The following is an 18,309-nucleotide window of genomic DNA, read 5'->3' as shown; positions in this document are numbered from 1 at the left end:
AGGGGCCAGTAATCATGCTTTCACAAATCATTTCTCTGCATAAGCTTAATAATTGCACTGTACTTAATTTCCATGGTGGTGATCTTCAATCACACCTCCAAGATTGTGCTCATAGCATAAATCATGTTTCGTAGATTTCATTATAATCAGAAGTTGTTTCTTGGATTATCACATATCAATGCATATTTCGGTAATTACTTACCTGAAAAATGAAGCTAAGGAAGTCTTTAATTTGGTCTTTAATGCAATGTTTCAGCCAAATAAAAATTATTCCAAGTCATGCTTTATACACTGTTCCAAACCATTTTTTTTTCTGCCTCTAAGTCTAACACAAAATATGACTTTTCCTGTCCATTAAAGGAAGCAAGCATTTGCAATAGCAATAAATCACTACTGCAAAGTCCCAAATCAGCTAAATCCTGCCTGCTGTGCAGGGGTGTTTTCCAACATGTCTTTTAACACAGGCATGCACACAGAGACCCTGAGCAAGCAGACTCCCTGTATGTTCTGCTGCCAAGTCCACCAAGCATTGCCTCTCAGGCTCACAAGGCTGCTTGTTGGTGCATCTGAGGAGACCTGTCTATCAGTGCATTGCTGAACTGGGATGAATTTTCATACTAATCAGGATGTGACACCAACAGATTGTACCCAGAAACACAGCTCTCCTCTGAGAATCAGTTATTTAAATAAATGCGCATTTGCTTCTGTGTTCTAGCATATTTGGGTTTTTGATTTTTTGGGGTTTTATCAATATGCATTTTATACTTCCACTTGCACCCACTGCCTCTCTGCAGCTTGCCAATATAATGGGAAAGGAGAGGCCAACACTGAGCATTATGAGAAGACAACTAGTCCAGGCTTTCCAGAGAGGAGTTACCCACTTCAGTCTTTATTACCTTTAAAACTATTTGGCTTTGGACCTTTCAGAGGAAAGCCATCCACTGCCACAATATTTTGTAGAAAACCACCCCCTATAAATAATTTCTGCTTTTATTTTTTAAGCTCTTCACCCAAAACAAGGCAAAAGCAGGTTAACTCTCCTGTTCTTTGCAACAGTAAAGCAACAGCAGTCTACAGCTTCCTCATGAAGGAAAGCACGGGGGCAGGCTGTGATCTCTCTTGTCTCTGGTGACTGGTGATAACACCCAAGGGAACAACATGAAGTCGTGTCAGGGAAAGTTTACACAGGATATTAGAAAAAGGTTCTTCACCCAGAGGGTGGCTGGGCACTGGAATAGGCTCCCCAGGGAAATGGTCGCAGCTCCAAGCCTGAGAGACTTCAAGAAATGATTGGACAACACTGTCACCCACATGGTGTGACTCTTGGGGCTGTCTTGTGAAGGGCCAGGAACTGGACTTCAATCGTCCTTGAGTCCCTTCAAAGCAAATCCTCATATTTCTCTTCATGGAAGAGTGAATTACTTCAGAACTTTAAAAAAGAAAATTACCAGTTTTTGTTCTTATGTTCCTTTGCAGCAGCCACCAGTAAGTATCTGGTAAATCATGATTCTTAGCTCAAAATACAGCACAGACTCAGCCTGCTTTGGGTGATGAATTCAATAAACTCCCGTTAATTGGAAGAAGTTCAGCTGAACTTAAAAACTTCAAGTCAAAGATGCCTGCACTATTTGTTCACTGAGGCTTTTTAACCGCAATGAACTTTTAAAAAGTTAAATTGGCCTCCATGGAGCCTTTTCTCAAAAAAGGTCTGTACCAAAGCAAATTGAAACTTATCAGGATAGACCAATTAACACATAGTCTGTGGCAGAGAATACATAAACCCTCTAGACAAGAGAGGCCAAAGCCTCTGTCATTCCTACCATCACATTAATTACATTTACTGGAGACTGAACAGGTGGCAGCAGAGAGATTTGACAAAACAATTCCTTAGTGTGAAGCAGCCTAACACCTAAGGAAGCTGAACAGGGCAAAAAGAAATCTATGCAATTATTTCACAGCACTGCAAATTAATTGCACTTCCAATTCTCATGACACAGTTTTATTGGAATTTTGCAATTGTAATAATGCAGCAGAAAATCTGAAAGGAAATTCTCCTTTTCCTTCTAAATTGGGGGTTGAGGACTGCACACAGGTTTTGATTGACAGCTGCTAATCCCAGACCATCAAATCCACAGTGGTGAAAAGATGCTGTAACAGCAGCTATAGGCAGCTTCTCTTCCCTCACTGGGGTACCTCCATAACTGCTTTAGCAAAGGACAGATGTTGTGCATGACCCAATTGAACACCCTTTTTTTTTTGTTATGGCTTTGGGGAAGGAAGAGAATGTTGCACGCAAAATTCAGCGTTGATTAGAAAGCACTAACATTTGGCTGAGCAAACCCCAATTTAGCCCCCTGGGCCTGTCTGACCCACTAACCACTGCTTCCTAACTGCTCTGTTATGGCAAAGTCTGCCTGAAAAATGCAGAGCTTGCAGAGCAAAAGAATATGACCCTTACATCAGTCTTGAAACACTTCCTTAATGGCATACTATGAAAATCCCCATTCCCACACTCAAATTTATTGGTATTAAACTACACATTTGTAACAAAGATGTAACAACTGATGGAGCCTCTTTAATGACCCAACAGGGAATGCACTGAAGTATCAGACAAACATGTAATATCACTCAAATCAAGAAAATAAATAGGAAGATCTTGTCTGACTAGGTGGAAGAGATGGGGGAAGAAAGCCATTTCAGAGTATTTTCAGAATTTAAAATGTACTGTCCCTGTGGTATACCACAGTATTTCTCCTCCAGACAGCAAACAGGTACCACCTACCAAAAGAAGAGATCCCTGTTTTGTTTCCACAACTTCCTTTCAGATATGCTTCCTTAAAACATAGGTCTTTCATAGGCTCTGGCTCTCAGTACTTGCCTAGGCTTTGTGCTTTCCTATAGATCTGCAACAGTGATCCCTGTACAAAAGAGAAGAGCATAAAAAGCAGGGGCAGGTAGATGGAACACATTGAGCCTTTATTTTCCAAAGCAACAGCAAAGGTACCAGAGTTTCATAAGAAGGAACATGCTAGCTGCACTTGAATTGCCTCTTGCAGTACCATCAGCAACTTTATCAAGATCAGGTGCCCAGCTCAAGTCCCAGTTCTGAAGCATACACGAAAGCCTTCATCTTCTATTACCAAATAAAAAAAAAAAAATTCCATTCATCACCATGGAAGAAGGAAAATTTGAAGTAAGTACCAGTCACTAAATGCTCAGAAAACAAACAGCAAACAAAAGCCTCCAAAATAATAGCAAGTCTTGTGATTTTTTTTTCAGCATTCAAGGACTACAACAGACAATGGCTGGATAGGAGCAGGATCCAAGAGCAAAGATTTTGCAATGTTAAAGAACTAAGCATCTGCAGCTCTCTGAAGGACACTGATCCTTGCACAGAAAGCAAGGAGACATCAAAGAGATGCTCTCTAGAGAACATGAGACACCTTACACAGCTAGTGGGGGTTAATGGTATCTTGCAAAAATGTGATTCTTCAAAAAGGGAGAAGGGACTGCCATGTTTAGGTATTATCAGTGGTTAATGATTTTGTAGGAGCACAGAAGATTATGTTTAGTGACCTCTAATTTCTCATGTCTTCTAAAGATAAATTAGAACTTCAAAGGAAGAGTCAGGGAGAACCAGAGCCAAAAACACAGCCTCTCTGTACAAGTCACACATTTGCTTTCCTTTCCAATTGTTCCCAAGCTGAAGGAATGCCCAATACAAGCCTTCAAACTAAGGATCAATTTCATTTCACTGCAGAGACAATTCTTTCAGAGGGAAAAAAGGGGCAGCATAACACAATGTGCATGTTAAACACTTTTTTCCCAAAAAATATTTCAGTTTTTTGAGAGAAAGACCTTTTTAATTCAACTATCCTGCTTGTTTGGATCAAAAAATAATCTCACTGGTTTTTGTTTTTCTGCCAACACCAACTTTTTAATCACTGTAAAAACAAACAAATGGTAAAAAAAGAAGAATATTCACTCCATCACCAGAGATCAGTCATGGAGGACCTTACCACTGTATGGCACAGCAGAACAAGGCAAGAGCATCAGGGCATCCAGGCACTGCACATGGGGAGAATTCGGGAAAACACTTCAGCAGCTGCCAATGGCTCCTGTCTGAAAAATGCCTTGGAAAACAAATAGCACAGCTCTCATATGATAGACCTTGAAACTGGCACTCTGTAGCTGTGACCTGATGGAAAGACAACCAGATGCAAAATGATCGTTTTCAAAAAGGTTTTGCTGCATTTTTTTATGAAAACTCCTGTTCACCTATTACCCAGCCAACAAAGAAGGCCTGAAGAGACATTAAAATGGTGTCACCTACGTATAAAGAAAAAATAGGCACATCATCTAGCTCATGGGAACAAAAATCACCAGCAAGGGACTTTGAGCCTTTAAACTGATGAAGCTTCCATGGTTTGAGATTGAAACTGTTGCACTCTTGCTTTTCTTGAATTTCCCACACACAGATATAAAAGACAATACCCTTAAAGCTCAGAGGACTTGGATTTAATGCAGTAAACTCCTGGCAGCCCAATTATGTTAACTATTTTAGACACCCATGAGAAGAACAGCTTTCAGGTCAGTTATGCACACAAAGTTATCTTTTCACTGCCCATTTTCTACTCCCATAGTGCTGGCTTTCTGCAGATGGGACAGCACGAGACCCTGCCACCCCCCAAGCCCTGTGCCCTGACAGAGTCCCACCAAGGCTTGTGCTTTGTGTTAGCCAAGCCTGGGTCTCCTCCTCCTTCTTTATATGAGATGAGGGGTCTCATATAAACAGAAACACCCCAGTTACTGAGCTGATGGAATGGCAGGAAATGAACAATGTGCAAGCAAAGGGAAAGATTTAGCAAAGCCAAATACTGCTAGAGTTAATAATCATGTCCTAATTCAAACCAGGCTCCTCTAAAGCAGGTCAGGTTAATTTTAATTACTACGCAGTTTTTTTTTCTTGGCATGAGCCAAAGAGGTTCACATCAGAAGCACAGGAACCATTTGGGAGGCAGGAAGCTGCTGCACTTATCCTGTGAGGACCATGACCTGAATCAATTAGCATGCAGTGCTGCACATTTCCTTAAATCATCTCCAGTGCATACATTCCTGCTCTCACATCCAGGCTCACCATAGCTATGAGGGAAACAAAAGATGGTGCTGATGCTTGCTGGCAACTGCTGCCCTGCCTCTTCCACGTGTCTGCAGGGAACACAGCTGCTGGGGCCAACATTTGGGAAGGTATTCTTGAGCAAACTCCTCCCGTGCAAATGCAGGTAAGCCCACACACAGCTTCATGAAGAGACTGAAGAGCTGGTGTTCCCAAGCAAAACTGGACATGAAAAAGTCTGCATGTGTGATTGAGTTAATGGCCAGTTTAGGGTTATGTGAACAGATGTTAAGTTTAGGTTACTACATAACCCTGAGAGGACAGAAGCTACACAGCTGGGCAGAGCACTGCCAGACTTGCACATTCTGCAGCTTGTGCCATAGCACATACAGGGGCACTGTCATTACCTCTGATTACACCTGCTCCACAGGGCTTGATGTAACCAAAGAGTGTGTCAGACAAAGAGTGTGTCAGCAGCCTGCACACACAAGGAGAACCCTCTTATGAAATGTTACTGCTCCATCTGAAGAGCTTATTTTCCTTTGTACCTCATTAATAAAACAAACAAATAAAAGAACAAACAACAAAAAGATGCCAGGAGAAAAAAGAATGCTTGTCTTTCTTCACACTAAGCCCAGAAAAGCCATATGAAGACCCTCCTCAAAAGCCACTGCAGAAAGCATCACAGATGTCCAAGCCACAGCCTACACTTTGTCCTGCAGCCACAAAATCTCCTGATCATTCTGTTCTCCCACAGAAGGGATGCTGACAGTGAGTACACAGCTAAGAAGTGCTGGAATCCTGACTTCCTCCTCTCAAGCTTCATGTTTTGTGTCATTAACTTCAGTGTTTAAGACAAACCCAGCTGCCTTGGCAGGTCACACTCAAGAAGAAAGGTAGTTTCTGAGTAAGTGCAAAAGCTCCTTAAAGTCACAATGACCTAGGGGAAGATTTTAAATTAATTGCCAGTATCTCCTAGCAGGAAGCACTGGCACAGTACATCCCAAGTGCTGTGGAAGGTCTGAGATGCAGCCTTGTCACCAGGGTGCCCTTCCCAGCTGTCCTCTTCAGGACAAAGCAGGGCACACAACAGCTGCCAAGCCTGATGGCTTCAAGTGTCACAGTTCCATCTGTGTCTGCCACAGAAGAGCACAGGCTACTGCTACAAGCCCACTCGTGACGTGGAAGTCACCTGAGTGCACAAAATGTCTCTGGCTGTACTGAATGCCTCTGGGACCACATGCAACAGCTCAGGATAAATTAAATTCTGGGACACTGCTGTGATGTCAGTGATTTAGCCTGACCCAAGAAAACAATGTTAAAATGGCAAATAAAGGCAGCTTAACAAGACCAAGTGTAATGTCCTGCACCTGAGTCCAACCCTGCATACAGGCCAGGTGATGAGTGGACTGAAAGCACCTCTGCCAAGAATGACCTGAGCTGTTGGATGAAAAATTGACTTTGAACCAGCAGAGTGCACTTGCAACCCAGAAAGCCAGCTGTACTCTGGGCTGAATCAAAAGCAGCATGGCCAGCAGGTTGAGGGAGGCAAGTCTGCCCCTCTGCTCTGGCAGTGTGATACCCCAGCCTGGAGCTGCAGCATCCTCAAGGCAGGATGGACATCAACCCTTTGGAGCAGCTCTAGAGGAGGTTACAGAGATGATCAGAGGGCTGGAGATCCTATGAAGACAGGCTGAGAGAGCTGGGGCTGTTCAGCTGGGTTAAGAGAAGGTCTGGGGAGATTTTGTATCACCTTGCAGTACCTGAAGGGAGCCTACAGATAAGATATGGAGGGACCCTTTACCAAGGAGTGTAGTGATAGGACAAGAGGTAATGCTTTAAACTAAAAAGAGGGCAGGTTTAAATTACATACTGGGATGAAAATCTTTACTGTATGGGTGGTGGGACTCTGTAACCAGGTCTCCCCAGGAAGTTGTGGATGCTCCATCCCTGGAAGTGTTCAGTGCCAGGCTGGATGGAGCTCTGGTCTAGCTGAAGATGTCCCTGCCCACGGCAGGGGAATTTGAACTGGATAATTATTAAGGCACCTTCCAATCCAAACCATCCTACAATTCCATGATTTTTCTCCTATGTTTAAACTTGGATAGGGAGAATAAATCTCTTTCCATAGAGATCTAAGAACCACATGCAAATGCAAAGCTCAAGTGTCGGAGCAATGAAGCATATGTAACAAAAAGCTTGACATATTTTCTGAGTAAGGCAATAGAAAACACTTTATTTACAAGGTACAGGAGCCAACATAAGGGATGTTTCACACATGCAGAAGAAGACAGACTACTGACCATGTGGGAAGTGGGCACAGCAGTCACGCTCACCAACACATATGGAAGGAAAAAGGCATGCTTCCCTCCTACTAATCTTACCAGTCTCTTCCCTAAAAAACAAGAGTTTTAAGGACCAAGTATTTTTAAAAGGATTACAGTAGACGAGAACTTAAACAAGCACGATGGCATTTTCTGAATTTATAAACCTGCCTTATATGATGGGAAAGAGAAAGGAGTGCTTTGGGAACTCACATTTTGGCTGGAGAACTGCTTTTCCCCTTCTGTGTTGTCTTATGAAGTCCACTGTCCTGGTTTAGGAAGGGCACTCCCCAATATAGTACTCCCACTAGAAAGAAAATAAACCACTCCCCTCCTCCCCCACTCTGGTGGGAAACAAAAGGCAGAGATTAGGGGTTGAGATAAGAACAAGTTACTAGAAACAGCAGCAAGATAAGAAAAGGAACAGTACCAGTAACAACTTTAAAGAAGTGTATCACAGGCAAAAATGCTCACCAAGCCTGGGACAGTGAAAAACAGTGGCAGACACCCTCCACATGCCACACTTCCCCACCCCACAAGCCATGCCCACCTTCCTCCCAGGAGCAGGAGTCCCTTCCTTCCATCCCTGGCAGTGATGTGGGTGGTACAGAACAACAACTCAGATGCACCCACACAGCTCCAGGCTCTGCCCCCTCATGGCTACTGCAAAGAAAATACCAAAGAAAGACCAGAAAATACTGGCCAAAACCAGGACATCCTCATCAGTCTCTTCTCAGGAGTCCTGCACAGAGAGCCCCGTCAGCAGGCCAGAGGAATAACTCATGAACAAGGATGCTGCACTTCCAAGTAACTGGTGGGGTTTCTTTGGGTTCTTTTCTTTTGGGTTCTTTTCCATTCTCATCCCTCAGCTAACCCTAACAACTCTGTGGCAAATAAGGAACATTTCTAATTCTCTAACCACTTTGAATATAGTTCTTTCTAAAAGGGTAGGTAATCTTCAGAAAGCAGATAGCTATCCTACAGCCATCATACTGACCAATCAGGTATCTCTACAGCCAAAAAATACCAATGCTATCTAAGATCAACTAATCAAACACGAAACAAAGCATTTTTATCAACTAAATGCGTTTTTGCAAGGAAGACAAGTAACTAGTGCTGACTAAATGCCAGGGTAACTACCCTGGCATTTTCCTGAACCTTTTTTTTTGCATGTTCTTATAGGAATGGAAGACTCAGTGTGCAGTAATTAACACAGTTATATGTCAGGTTTTAACAGCAGCTGGGACATTTCCATTAGCCTTGGCAGCAACACTTAATATTCCACATGTGCCATGCCTTTTTGTTACTGTGGAAATAGAAATCTGAGACTCCAACCTCCCCCCAGTAAAGCACTTAATTTTGCTTTAAGAAAGTGTCTCTTGACCTTCTGTTTATTTTAAAGCTGTTTCTTTTAAAGTCTCTCCTGTTTTCTGTCTCTCAGAGAGGTACATCACTTACTTGGAAGCACAAGTCACAGTCACAGCTGTGCTCACCTACCACGTGTGAAAAACCAGCAAGCGCTTCTGGATGTCACTTCATGGAGAAAGTCTTCAGTGGAGGATCAAATGCCAACAGGAATGAGGGGGGCAGGGAACTATCTACCCACACACATCCCTGCCCACAAAACCTAAAACAGCCTGGAGGGAGGGAAGGAACAAGGTTTGACCATGATATCCAGCACTTCCTCTCTGCGAGGATAATGGGAAGAGCCTAAACCATTCTGGACAAGCTGGAAAGCTGATGGTTATGGGAAAACATTCAGCAGATTTTATAATGACAGCCATAGGAAACATCAAAAATCCACAAATAAAGTTTTACAGGAAAATAAAATCATTTTAATGAAATCTGCAGACTGTTTAAGGATTAAACCAATTGAGTCTTGAGTCGTGCTGCTACCTCATTTGTGTTTTGTTTCAGTTCCACCCACTCCTCAAATACCTACCTTCAGTCTGCCACAGCTACTTTAAATCAGCGTTTTCAAGAGTTTTTTTACTCCTTCCTTATTCTGTTTTGTTTTTTTTTTCTGAGGTTTCCACTGATGAATAAAAGGAATTTAGTATGTGGTAGATTACAGCAATTTCTCAAGCTTGGTGTTGCATGCATATCAGTGGCAAATAACAAGATAACATGAAAAATGTCAAAGAATTTCAGGAGAAGGTTAAGTAAGTATCTATGAAGTATCTATTGTACGCTTCTCCTAGATAAAGTTTGAGGAGAAAAACAGGTATTTTCAAACTGTTTAAAAATAATTTAAAGGGAGAAACAAAAAATTGCAGGCTAAACCCAGCAATTATTACTTTACTGGATATTTTTTATTCCACATCATTATTTCTTAAAGTCTCCAGGCATAATCTGAATTGGGGGATTTTCATCAGACAACTACCAAGCATGAGAAATCACCACTTCAATTTCAGCACAGTATGGGGAAATGTCTATGAAGTGAAGGTATACATTGCATAAGGGAAATAATTACTAACACGGGCTACATCAGCCACACATAGCAAAGCCCCCTCTGCACTGCATTCCTTGCATTGGCTGATGCAAAACTTTGGCTCAATGTATCTGTTATCAGCTTTAGTACCTAATAACTTCCCTGGCTGGAGAGCAGGCAGTAACAGACAATTGTATGGACTGGATTCTGTTACATCCCCTTGACATGGCATGACAAATATCTCAGAGATTTCACGGCTTTTGTACCTGTGCCCATTACAGAGCACGAGCAGATGTTGCATTAAGTGTTCTTGTTTTCACACCTTGCAAGTCGTGGGTTCTTGACAGATGTGCTGGAGCAGATCCCTGTGCTTGCACCAAAAGAACTCCAAAATACTCCCACTAGACATCTCTATTTCCTCATGACTTTTTTTTTTTTTTTTTAATGCATGCCTAAACAGCTCAAGAAAAGCATTTAATTTCCCACAAGGGAAGTTCCATGTGGCAGACTTATTTTCAGCTGTGTGCTTAACAAATACAAAAACTCATTTTACGCTTTTGTTTGGGAAAGTGCACGACATTTATGTCAACACAGTTTTGGTAACAAAAGCATAAGTTTAGACACAAGTAGCAACCACTTAAAACCCTCCAAAAGTTATTCCTTCAAAAAAAAAAATAAAACAAAGAAAAAGAAAAGTACAAATATAAGATACAGAAAACACAGAGAACAAGTAAATTAAAACTACTTTAGTAAAGAATTTACTAAAAAGTATTGAAGATCCAGCCAGTGTTCTGCACTAGTTCAGACTTGCATGGTGTTTGTTGGCATGGTGTGTGCCAAGGACTCCATTCCAGAAAATCCTTACAGAATTTTGCAGAACCTTGAACTTAAGAAATCTTAAAAAGAAGTCTTAAGTTGATGAAAGCACTGTCTTATGCCATGAAACATTTGTGCCCAATCAGAAAACACATATAAACCCACAGAATTAAAAAAAATGTGTGAAATCTCTCTTGAAGTGATAGCTAAGACCCAACAGCAGCCAAGTGGGCTCCCAAAGGGTGTCAGCAGGTGACTGCAGGCAAATAATGCTCACCTGCACCCAGCAGCTCCCCTGATACACACTCAGCATTAGGATGAGAAGCCTCAATGAATCTGTTAGCATGTAAGCTGGCAAAAACACAGACTAAAGGGTAAAGCCAGACATTGGAGAGTCCCAGTCAGCTGTGCCTTGCTGACAGCATGGGGCAGTCAGATTCCTCCCCAGTCACCCATCAGGGCAGGCTCCACTGCCCCACCTCAGCAAAACAACCAATAAACCCAAGCGTTTGTTTCCAATATTGAGAAAAACAGCACACTACTCAAAACATAAACCTCCTCTGGCTGAACTCCCATCATTTACTCTGGGTTTGGATCTCCTGACCAGCTGCATTGTTAACACAAGGTGTCCTTTCTGTTTATCCACAAACCAGCACCTGGAAGGCAAGCCAGCTGCTTCCTTACTCCTGCAAAACTTTTGCCCTGTTTGCCTTCAGTGCAATCCAGCTCTGATTTATGTATGGTTTACACCAGGGCAATTCTTGTATTTCCACTGGCATTGAAGGAGTGTATTCAAAGACAAGAGCTTTAGGCTGCAATATGCAATGATTGCTCTATGCACTTAACAGACATTAAAAAAAACCCAAACAAAATTATGAAGGCTCTATCTTACATTGGATACTTCAAATCAATTCATGAAATCCAGTCTTGCTCATGACCCAAGTCCCAGCTAGCTTTGAACCACAGTCCTTTTCAACAACTCGCCACAGGAAAAAAAATTTTAAAAAATCCCAAATATTAAAGCACGTTTCTGAAAGTCCTTCTCTGTACATATAATTCTAGGCTACAACTTCCAAGTGTGACATGCACACAATTATCAAAGCATAAAACAAATATGCCCAAAAGTGATGCAGAGAAAGGCACTGAGGTTTGTATCTATTGATAGCTCTGGGGCTGGCACATCCTTCTGTTAATGAAACATAAGCTCCATTCACATTTTGAAATTTGCTGCTCATCAAAGAGCTCCAAAACCAGGGAGAACAAAAGATGTTGAATTCTCATAGCTCTTTGTGTTGCTTGTAAATGTTTCCCAAGCCACAACTCCCCATGCAAGCTTTTGAGCCTAAAACCCAAGAGACAAATAATTATGGAGAGGAAGACTGCCAAAGCACCAAGACAGAGCAGCAAGAGAAAGCAACAAACAGCTAAGAATTAAGTGGTACAGAGGATGCTACCTATTTGTTACACTGAATGGTGACATCTCCACTGATGCCCACTGTCCTTACAGGGGAGGGGTGACAGGATTTGGACTGGCACAGCCATCCCTGCACCACAGCTATCTCAAATTCATGCCTGCCTGCAGAATAAAGGCTGGGAAAGGATCAGGAGACGTGGATTCCTCTCTGGGTACTGTCAGGTCAAGTTTGCTTCCTTTGGGCCACAGGCTACATTGCACATGACCTGGAAGAAGCCAACTTCTGAGATGGATGTGATGGGTTCTGTTTTGCCCTTTGACCACTGTGGGTATTGACCCAGTAATCCTCCCTGCAAGGATTCTGCACCTCTACAGAGAGAAGCTGCAGGCTCAGCTGGGACCCATCACTTGAATACAACCATCTTTGATGTTCCACACAGAAACTAAACTATCTTTCCTTACATTTGCTCACACCAATGCAAACCCAGAGGCACTTGTACACAAATGGATTTCAAGGAACCAGCCAGGAGAACAGAAAGAATCTTGATTTCTATCAAACCAATGCAGCCACAAGCATGCTTAAGCCTTGGAAAATGACCTCCCAAATGTCTCACCACACTGGAACCCCAGCAGGATCCCATGTGCTCCATCATCTTCCACAACATTAACACTGTGGGGCCACAAAGAGACTGAATTTTCCACAGGTGGGCTCGAGGAAGGAAGGCAGCTCCCATGGCTCCGTGCAAGCACTCGGCACCTCAGGCGGAATGGCGTGAGGAGCTGCACACGGGAGCAAGGGCTGTGGGGCAGGCACTCATGGGGACCAGCTGTGTGCATGCATGGGGAAAGGCAAAGGGCACACACAGCTGGGGTGCCATGGGAGAGGGCAAACAGAAGAGAAATCCATCAGTGGGAAGAGCAGCCATTGTGGGGAGCCAGGTAACGCAGCAACGCACAGCAGCTCCCTCAGCAGATGCACTGCTTCAGGGAAACGTCACTGGATACAATGCTCTCCCACTTCTGAAAAGACCATTTCTAACCAAAATCTACCAGTGGAAATACAATAAGAGGAGTTATTTTGCATCTGCCTTCAACAACTGTGTACCTCAGAGAAAAAAAAAATCCTCACTAATGAAAACGTGCGCCATCAGATAATGTGATACTGCTGTATGAGGAAAAAAAGAGATACCAGAAAGTGGGCTTCACTGGGTTTGGTTTCAAGGTTTTTTTCACCTTATCCTGAAATGGACAGTGGACTTATTTTTTTAGAGTAAGGACTTTAGATATTACTAAATATTGTTCAGAGAAGTTGTGGATGCCCAATCCCTGGATGCTCCTTCCCTGGAAGTGTTCAAGATCAGGCTAGGCAGGGCTTTGAGCAAGTGAAAAGATGTCCCTGGACATAGCAGAGGGGTTAGATTAATTGATTTTAAAAGCTCAAACCAAAATATGCTATGATTAGAAGACACCTGGAGACTTCAACTGGTTTTAAAAATTCCATAAACACTCTGAAAAAGACAGGCAATCAGGCACTGACAGTTCAGACCTCCCAGGGATGCAATTTATCATCCAGTATGTTTTTCTGAAATGTAACAAGTCAAGATCTATCAGACACAGAATTAACACACAGGATGGAGGATATCCTGTATTACAGAACCACACACTTAAAAAGAGAGGATGAGGAAGAACCTGTAAATATAGAGAAAACACAAATTGTTTAGGATGCACAACATTTTCTCCTCCACCCCCTTCTCAGACAAGAAGGATTACAGTAAGAAGGCAAATTAAGTACCTTTTAACAGCACAAACAGGTACTGTGGAGATAGAGGAAGGGCAGCAGTACAAATATTGTATTTCACAGGTTTTATAAGAAGACAAATTGAATATTAGTTTTTTTCTTTTAATAAGAATAAGGTTAAATATGTTTAAGAGGTGTATGATTTAAGAAAATATGGACTACACCACTTGGCAACTGAAATTCAGCCACCCTTAATGACCACAGCTAATCAGATTTTACTATTAATATTAGACAGTAAAGATTTCAGCTCCTAACTGAATGAAATGTATATCTGAATAGAAAGAAAGTAGACTGAGTCTCTTTCAGGATTTGCCCCCAACTGTTTATAAGAAGAAAGACTGGTTTAGGGAATATTTGAACCTACTTCAGACACATTTAGTGTAAAAGCAAGGACCATTTCTCTGGGTGGCAACAGCCCCTAAGCTGGAACTCCTGAAGATAATGCCTACAAGAAAGGGATGGTCTGTACTAGGATGCAGGAGGAACTACAGGGACACAGAAGCAAGTACTGCTGATGGAGCTGGATGGGCTGGAGAAGGTGTGAAGGACAGGAGATGGCCCCACTGTGACACCTCTGGGAATTCCCAGGCCTTTAGGTTCCACAAGGCAGCAGTTCCTGCAGGGGACTTCAAAGAAACGGGACTAGAACCCACATAAAGACGGGCAAAATTTCATCCTCTGTTTGCAGACAGCATTCTCCTCAATATCTCTTTTCCAAAAACCAACCAACCCAAATATAATATATATACCCATACTGCTCCAGCCACTTTTTTTTTTCTTTTAAGTAAAAAGCAACAACTTAGAGAGTACAAAGAAGAAAAAGCGTAAAATTACGAAAACACACAGTTCCCAAGAAATGATGTTGTATCATCCTTTTCAAACCTTCAGGAGCCAAAACTTTTTTGTGTTTTTTTGTTCATTTTGTAAAATAACAGCCCCCCTCCCCACCTTCTAATAGAAACACTATGTTTTAGAGTGTGTGCCACAATGCCCATGGGTGGGACTTCTCACAGGAGATGCACCAAGCAATGCACTGGTCGTTACTGAGGACCCTCCATCCAGCCAGTGCAAACCCTATCCAGTGCTGGCAATAGGGTGCCCAAATTTCAGAAGTGCTGAGGGAGCCAAAAGCCCAAAGAGCAATAATGACTGCAGAGAGCTCTCAGCCTCCAAAAAGGAAAACAAAAAAACAGCCTGGGTAAGCCAGTCCTACACAAAAGTTTTGTGTGAGCAAGGACAACTCAAACTGTCTTAATGAGAAGCAGTCTAACACATCCCTGCCATCAGGTCAGGAAGCTCAATAACTGCACTGGGGCTCCACACAAGGCCTGGTGAGACAATCACATCAGCCTCAGTCTACCTAATGCCAAGGCAACAGTTATGCAATGACAGAAACAAAACGTTGTATTCATGGGGGACTGGATGACCAGCTGACAAAGGCTTCTTTTTGTGACTTCTTTTTGAAGTACTTTATATGAAATTTCTGCTCCAAGTCCCCTCTCCTGACTGACCAAACTGCCATTAATTCAGGCACAGCTTGGTCATCCAACAATGCTTCTAAGCAAAGAACTCAGCAGACCTTGGAATTTTGTGTTGTTATTATTATCATTATGAGCAAAATGTTCAAGAAAAGTTTTCTTGTCTTTACTCCCCTTTTCCCAACTGCTACATTTAGGACAACACCTTCTATATGGACATAAATTATGTACTTCACATACTGTTGCAATCTCACAATGTGCAAGATTAACTTTAGTGGGTTTTTAAGATTATTACAGCTGAAATAAAGATGGGCTTCTTAAGATGAATCACTCACGAAGATTTAAAACAGCGTTTTGATTTCAAACTGCTAACAGTGTAATTCACTGAAGGAAAACCAATTTCATACACTTAGCAGCAAAGACATTTAAGAACAATTTTACATGGAAATCAATACTCTTCCCTTAATAAGAAAGTAAAAACGTTCCTTTGTTTCTATTCCTCTTCCCTCCCTATTCCAAGATTTATTGGACATCAACCCATGCTAGTAAAAGTGTAAGTTAGGAAGAAGATAGTAAGATGTAGACAAGAGGAGAGGCTGCCCACTTTGCAGTTTCATTTAATATCAAAAATTCACACAGGAAAAGAATACAGCTAATACAGCTGGTTGGTTTGTTTCAACCATCAGAGCTGCTGAGGCTACAGGAACCAGTATTTTACTGTGCACTAAAAGGGGTGTAGAAAACTTCTAAAAAGCTTAGTAAAAAGACATTAATACTAGAGGAGTCTGATCTTCTCTAAGCTAGGGAACAAATCAGTTAATAAGCATTTGGGAATTAGGTGATGCGAATTAATTTAACAAAGTAGCAACCATAGGAATTCCGTCAGCTTCCTTTAGCTTTGGCTGAGTAATTAATTTTTTTCTTCTTAATTAAAACCAGAGAGAGTGCCAGCATCAGTATGTGCATATTAACACTCGGGCACGCACTGATAGCTCTGCTTTAGCAGTTGCAACCTCTAAGCAATAATATGCCAATGGCAAACCAGACCAAAGATAGAAAAATACAGCTCTATCTTTTCTTTTCCCAAACCTCCCAACTTTGACTAGTGCTTAATTAATTTGGATGTGTTGTTGGTTGAAAGAGAGCTCGCGGGAAGCAGCCCATATACTGAAGTCCCACGCAGAAAGGATGGGAGTGCTGAAGATGAGTGCTGACTGCCGAGGGACCCATGTGCACCACGGACCTTTCCCTCCCCAGGGCCCCATTTCTGCTCCCGTTAACACCCTCAAGCAAGCGCTACCCTCCCCGTAAGTTTGGGAACAAAAGTTGCCCCTCTCCACCCATACCCAACTCCCTCCACCGCTGCCGAGGGAACAGCGCACCGCGTTACCCCAATGCCCGCAGGATTCCCCTGCGCTCACACCCAATAACTGCATCACGCCCGGCACACGGGAGTGCTCAGCACTGCCCACTCCACTCTGCTCAGCACCTCCACTCTCCTGCCTGTGTCCCGAGGCCATTCCCCCTCTCCTGACCAAACTTCGCAGCCCGGCAAAAGCTGACCCGCACCTCTGGGGACGGGGGTCTGGCGAAGAGGGGCTGCGCCCCTCCTGCTCCGCCCTATGCCAAGGGGCAACCGGGAAACACCGAGCCAGTCCCCAGCGCCGGGCGGCGGCACCGAGACCCGCGGAGAGCCCCGGGCACGCTCCGGCCGCCCCTGCCCCGCCGAATGCGCCTCTTCCTCGGCTTCTCAGGGATGGACCACGGGATGCAGAAGCCCCGGGCCGGCTGCGTACAACCGCCTCCGAAACTACAGATCCCGCATTCTGCATTGTTATCATCATCATCGTCCACATCAATGATTTACTTTCAGAGGAAGGGAGCGCTCTGCAGCTGGCGAGCAAGGTCCCGTTGTTCCGCCGGACAGGGTGTCCCTGCGCCCGTCCCCGCTCCCACTCCCCTGAGCGGAGTTTCTGCGGCAGCGGCGCCGAGCGAGGCGGGCGGAGGGGCGGCCGCTCCCCCTCCCCGCGCCGCCGGGGCGCTCAACAGGCGGCTCCGCTGCCGCTGCCCCCGCCGGGGCTGCCCCGCACCTGCCCCCGCGCCCACCCTCCCGCAGCCGCGGCTCCGCTGCGGTCCGGGGCGCGGGCTCTGCCGCAGCCCCGCTCGCTTACCCATGGCCGGCTCGCGTGGTCCGGGCGGTGCGGGGGGCGCAGGGCAGGGGCTCGCTGTGCTGTGCCGGGCTGTGCCGTGCCGGGCTGGGCTGTGCCGGGTGAGCGGGCTGGCGGAGGGCAGCGGCCGCAGCTCTCGCAGTGGCGGGCTCGGCTGGGCTCGCCTGCGGCGGGAGCGGCGGGAGCGAGGGGCGGGAGGGGCTGAGGGGCTGAGGGGCGGGGCGGCCCCGCCTGCACCGCCCCAGGGGCCCGGCCCGGCCCGGCCGTGCGGGGCAGCGGGCACAGCGCCCCCCCGCGGCCGCCGCCCCGCCCGGGGGTCGCGCTCGGTTCCGCCCCCGTGACAGACATCCCCGTCCCCGGGGGCTGCCAGGGACGAGCCGCCGCGCCGCGGGCAGGCAGGACCCCTGACCCTCTCGCCTGGGAAACCTTGGGAACCTGAGCTGCGGGCACCCTTGACCTTCAGAGGCACCTGCCCCCTAATGTTTCTCTGTGACAATGGCAAGGGCACTGTGTGCTCAAACACAACATCATTTCATTCATTACTGTCCGTACCCGTGCTCAGCAATGTGATTCTTATCTTCACAGCCCCTTCGGAAGCGTCTCATGCCGCTCCCCAGCGTCACGCAGCACTGCGGGCGCTGCCACCGGAGCGTGTTCCAGGCACACACAGCCGTGCAGGACGGTGCGCGCAGGGACTCGGCCGCTCCTTAAGCACTGCGAGGAATGTGTCTTGGCTTTGGGAAAATTCGGTGAACGGGACCCTG

The 18,309-nt window shown here is 44.8% G+C and overlaps 1 protein-coding gene and 1 long non-coding RNA gene across 4 annotated transcripts in view; both read right to left on the bottom strand.

The window, feature by feature from the left end:
• The window catches only part of GPM6B (glycoprotein M6B), a 107,321-nt gene extending 89,258 nt beyond the window's left edge, over window positions 1-18,063 (bottom strand). Inside the window, exon 1 of one of the 3 annotated variants that reach the window (XM_077173046.1) lies at window positions 17,549-18,063. In XM_077173046.1, coding sequence (XP_077029161.1) covers window positions 17,549-17,552 — 4 coding nt within the window. In that variant the 5' untranslated portion in view covers window positions 17,553-18,063. Of the gene's footprint in view, window positions 1-17,244; window positions 17,420-17,548 lie in introns of those variants that run through there. The other 2 variants (XM_054654437.2, XM_077173061.1) reach the window with 2 other exon arrangements.
• LOC143693022 (uncharacterized) lies at window positions 2,807-7,984 on the bottom strand. Its single transcript, XR_013180522.1, has 3 exons — window positions 7,654-7,984; window positions 4,020-4,133; window positions 2,807-2,918 (listed from the first exon to the last, which is right to left on the bottom strand). It is a non-coding gene; the product is annotated as an uncharacterized LOC143693022 (long non-coding RNA).
• Window positions 18,064-18,309: the final 246 nt, after the last annotated feature.

The sequence above is a fragment of the Agelaius phoeniceus genome, chromosome 2 (genome assembly GCF_051311805.1).
Source record: "Agelaius phoeniceus isolate bAgePho1 chromosome 2, bAgePho1.hap1, whole genome shotgun sequence".
Lineage (NCBI taxonomy): Eukaryota > Metazoa > Chordata > Aves > Passeriformes > Icteridae > Agelaius > Agelaius phoeniceus.
Note: the sequence above shows the minus strand (reverse complement) of the source record. Positions and strands in the feature narration are given on the sequence as shown.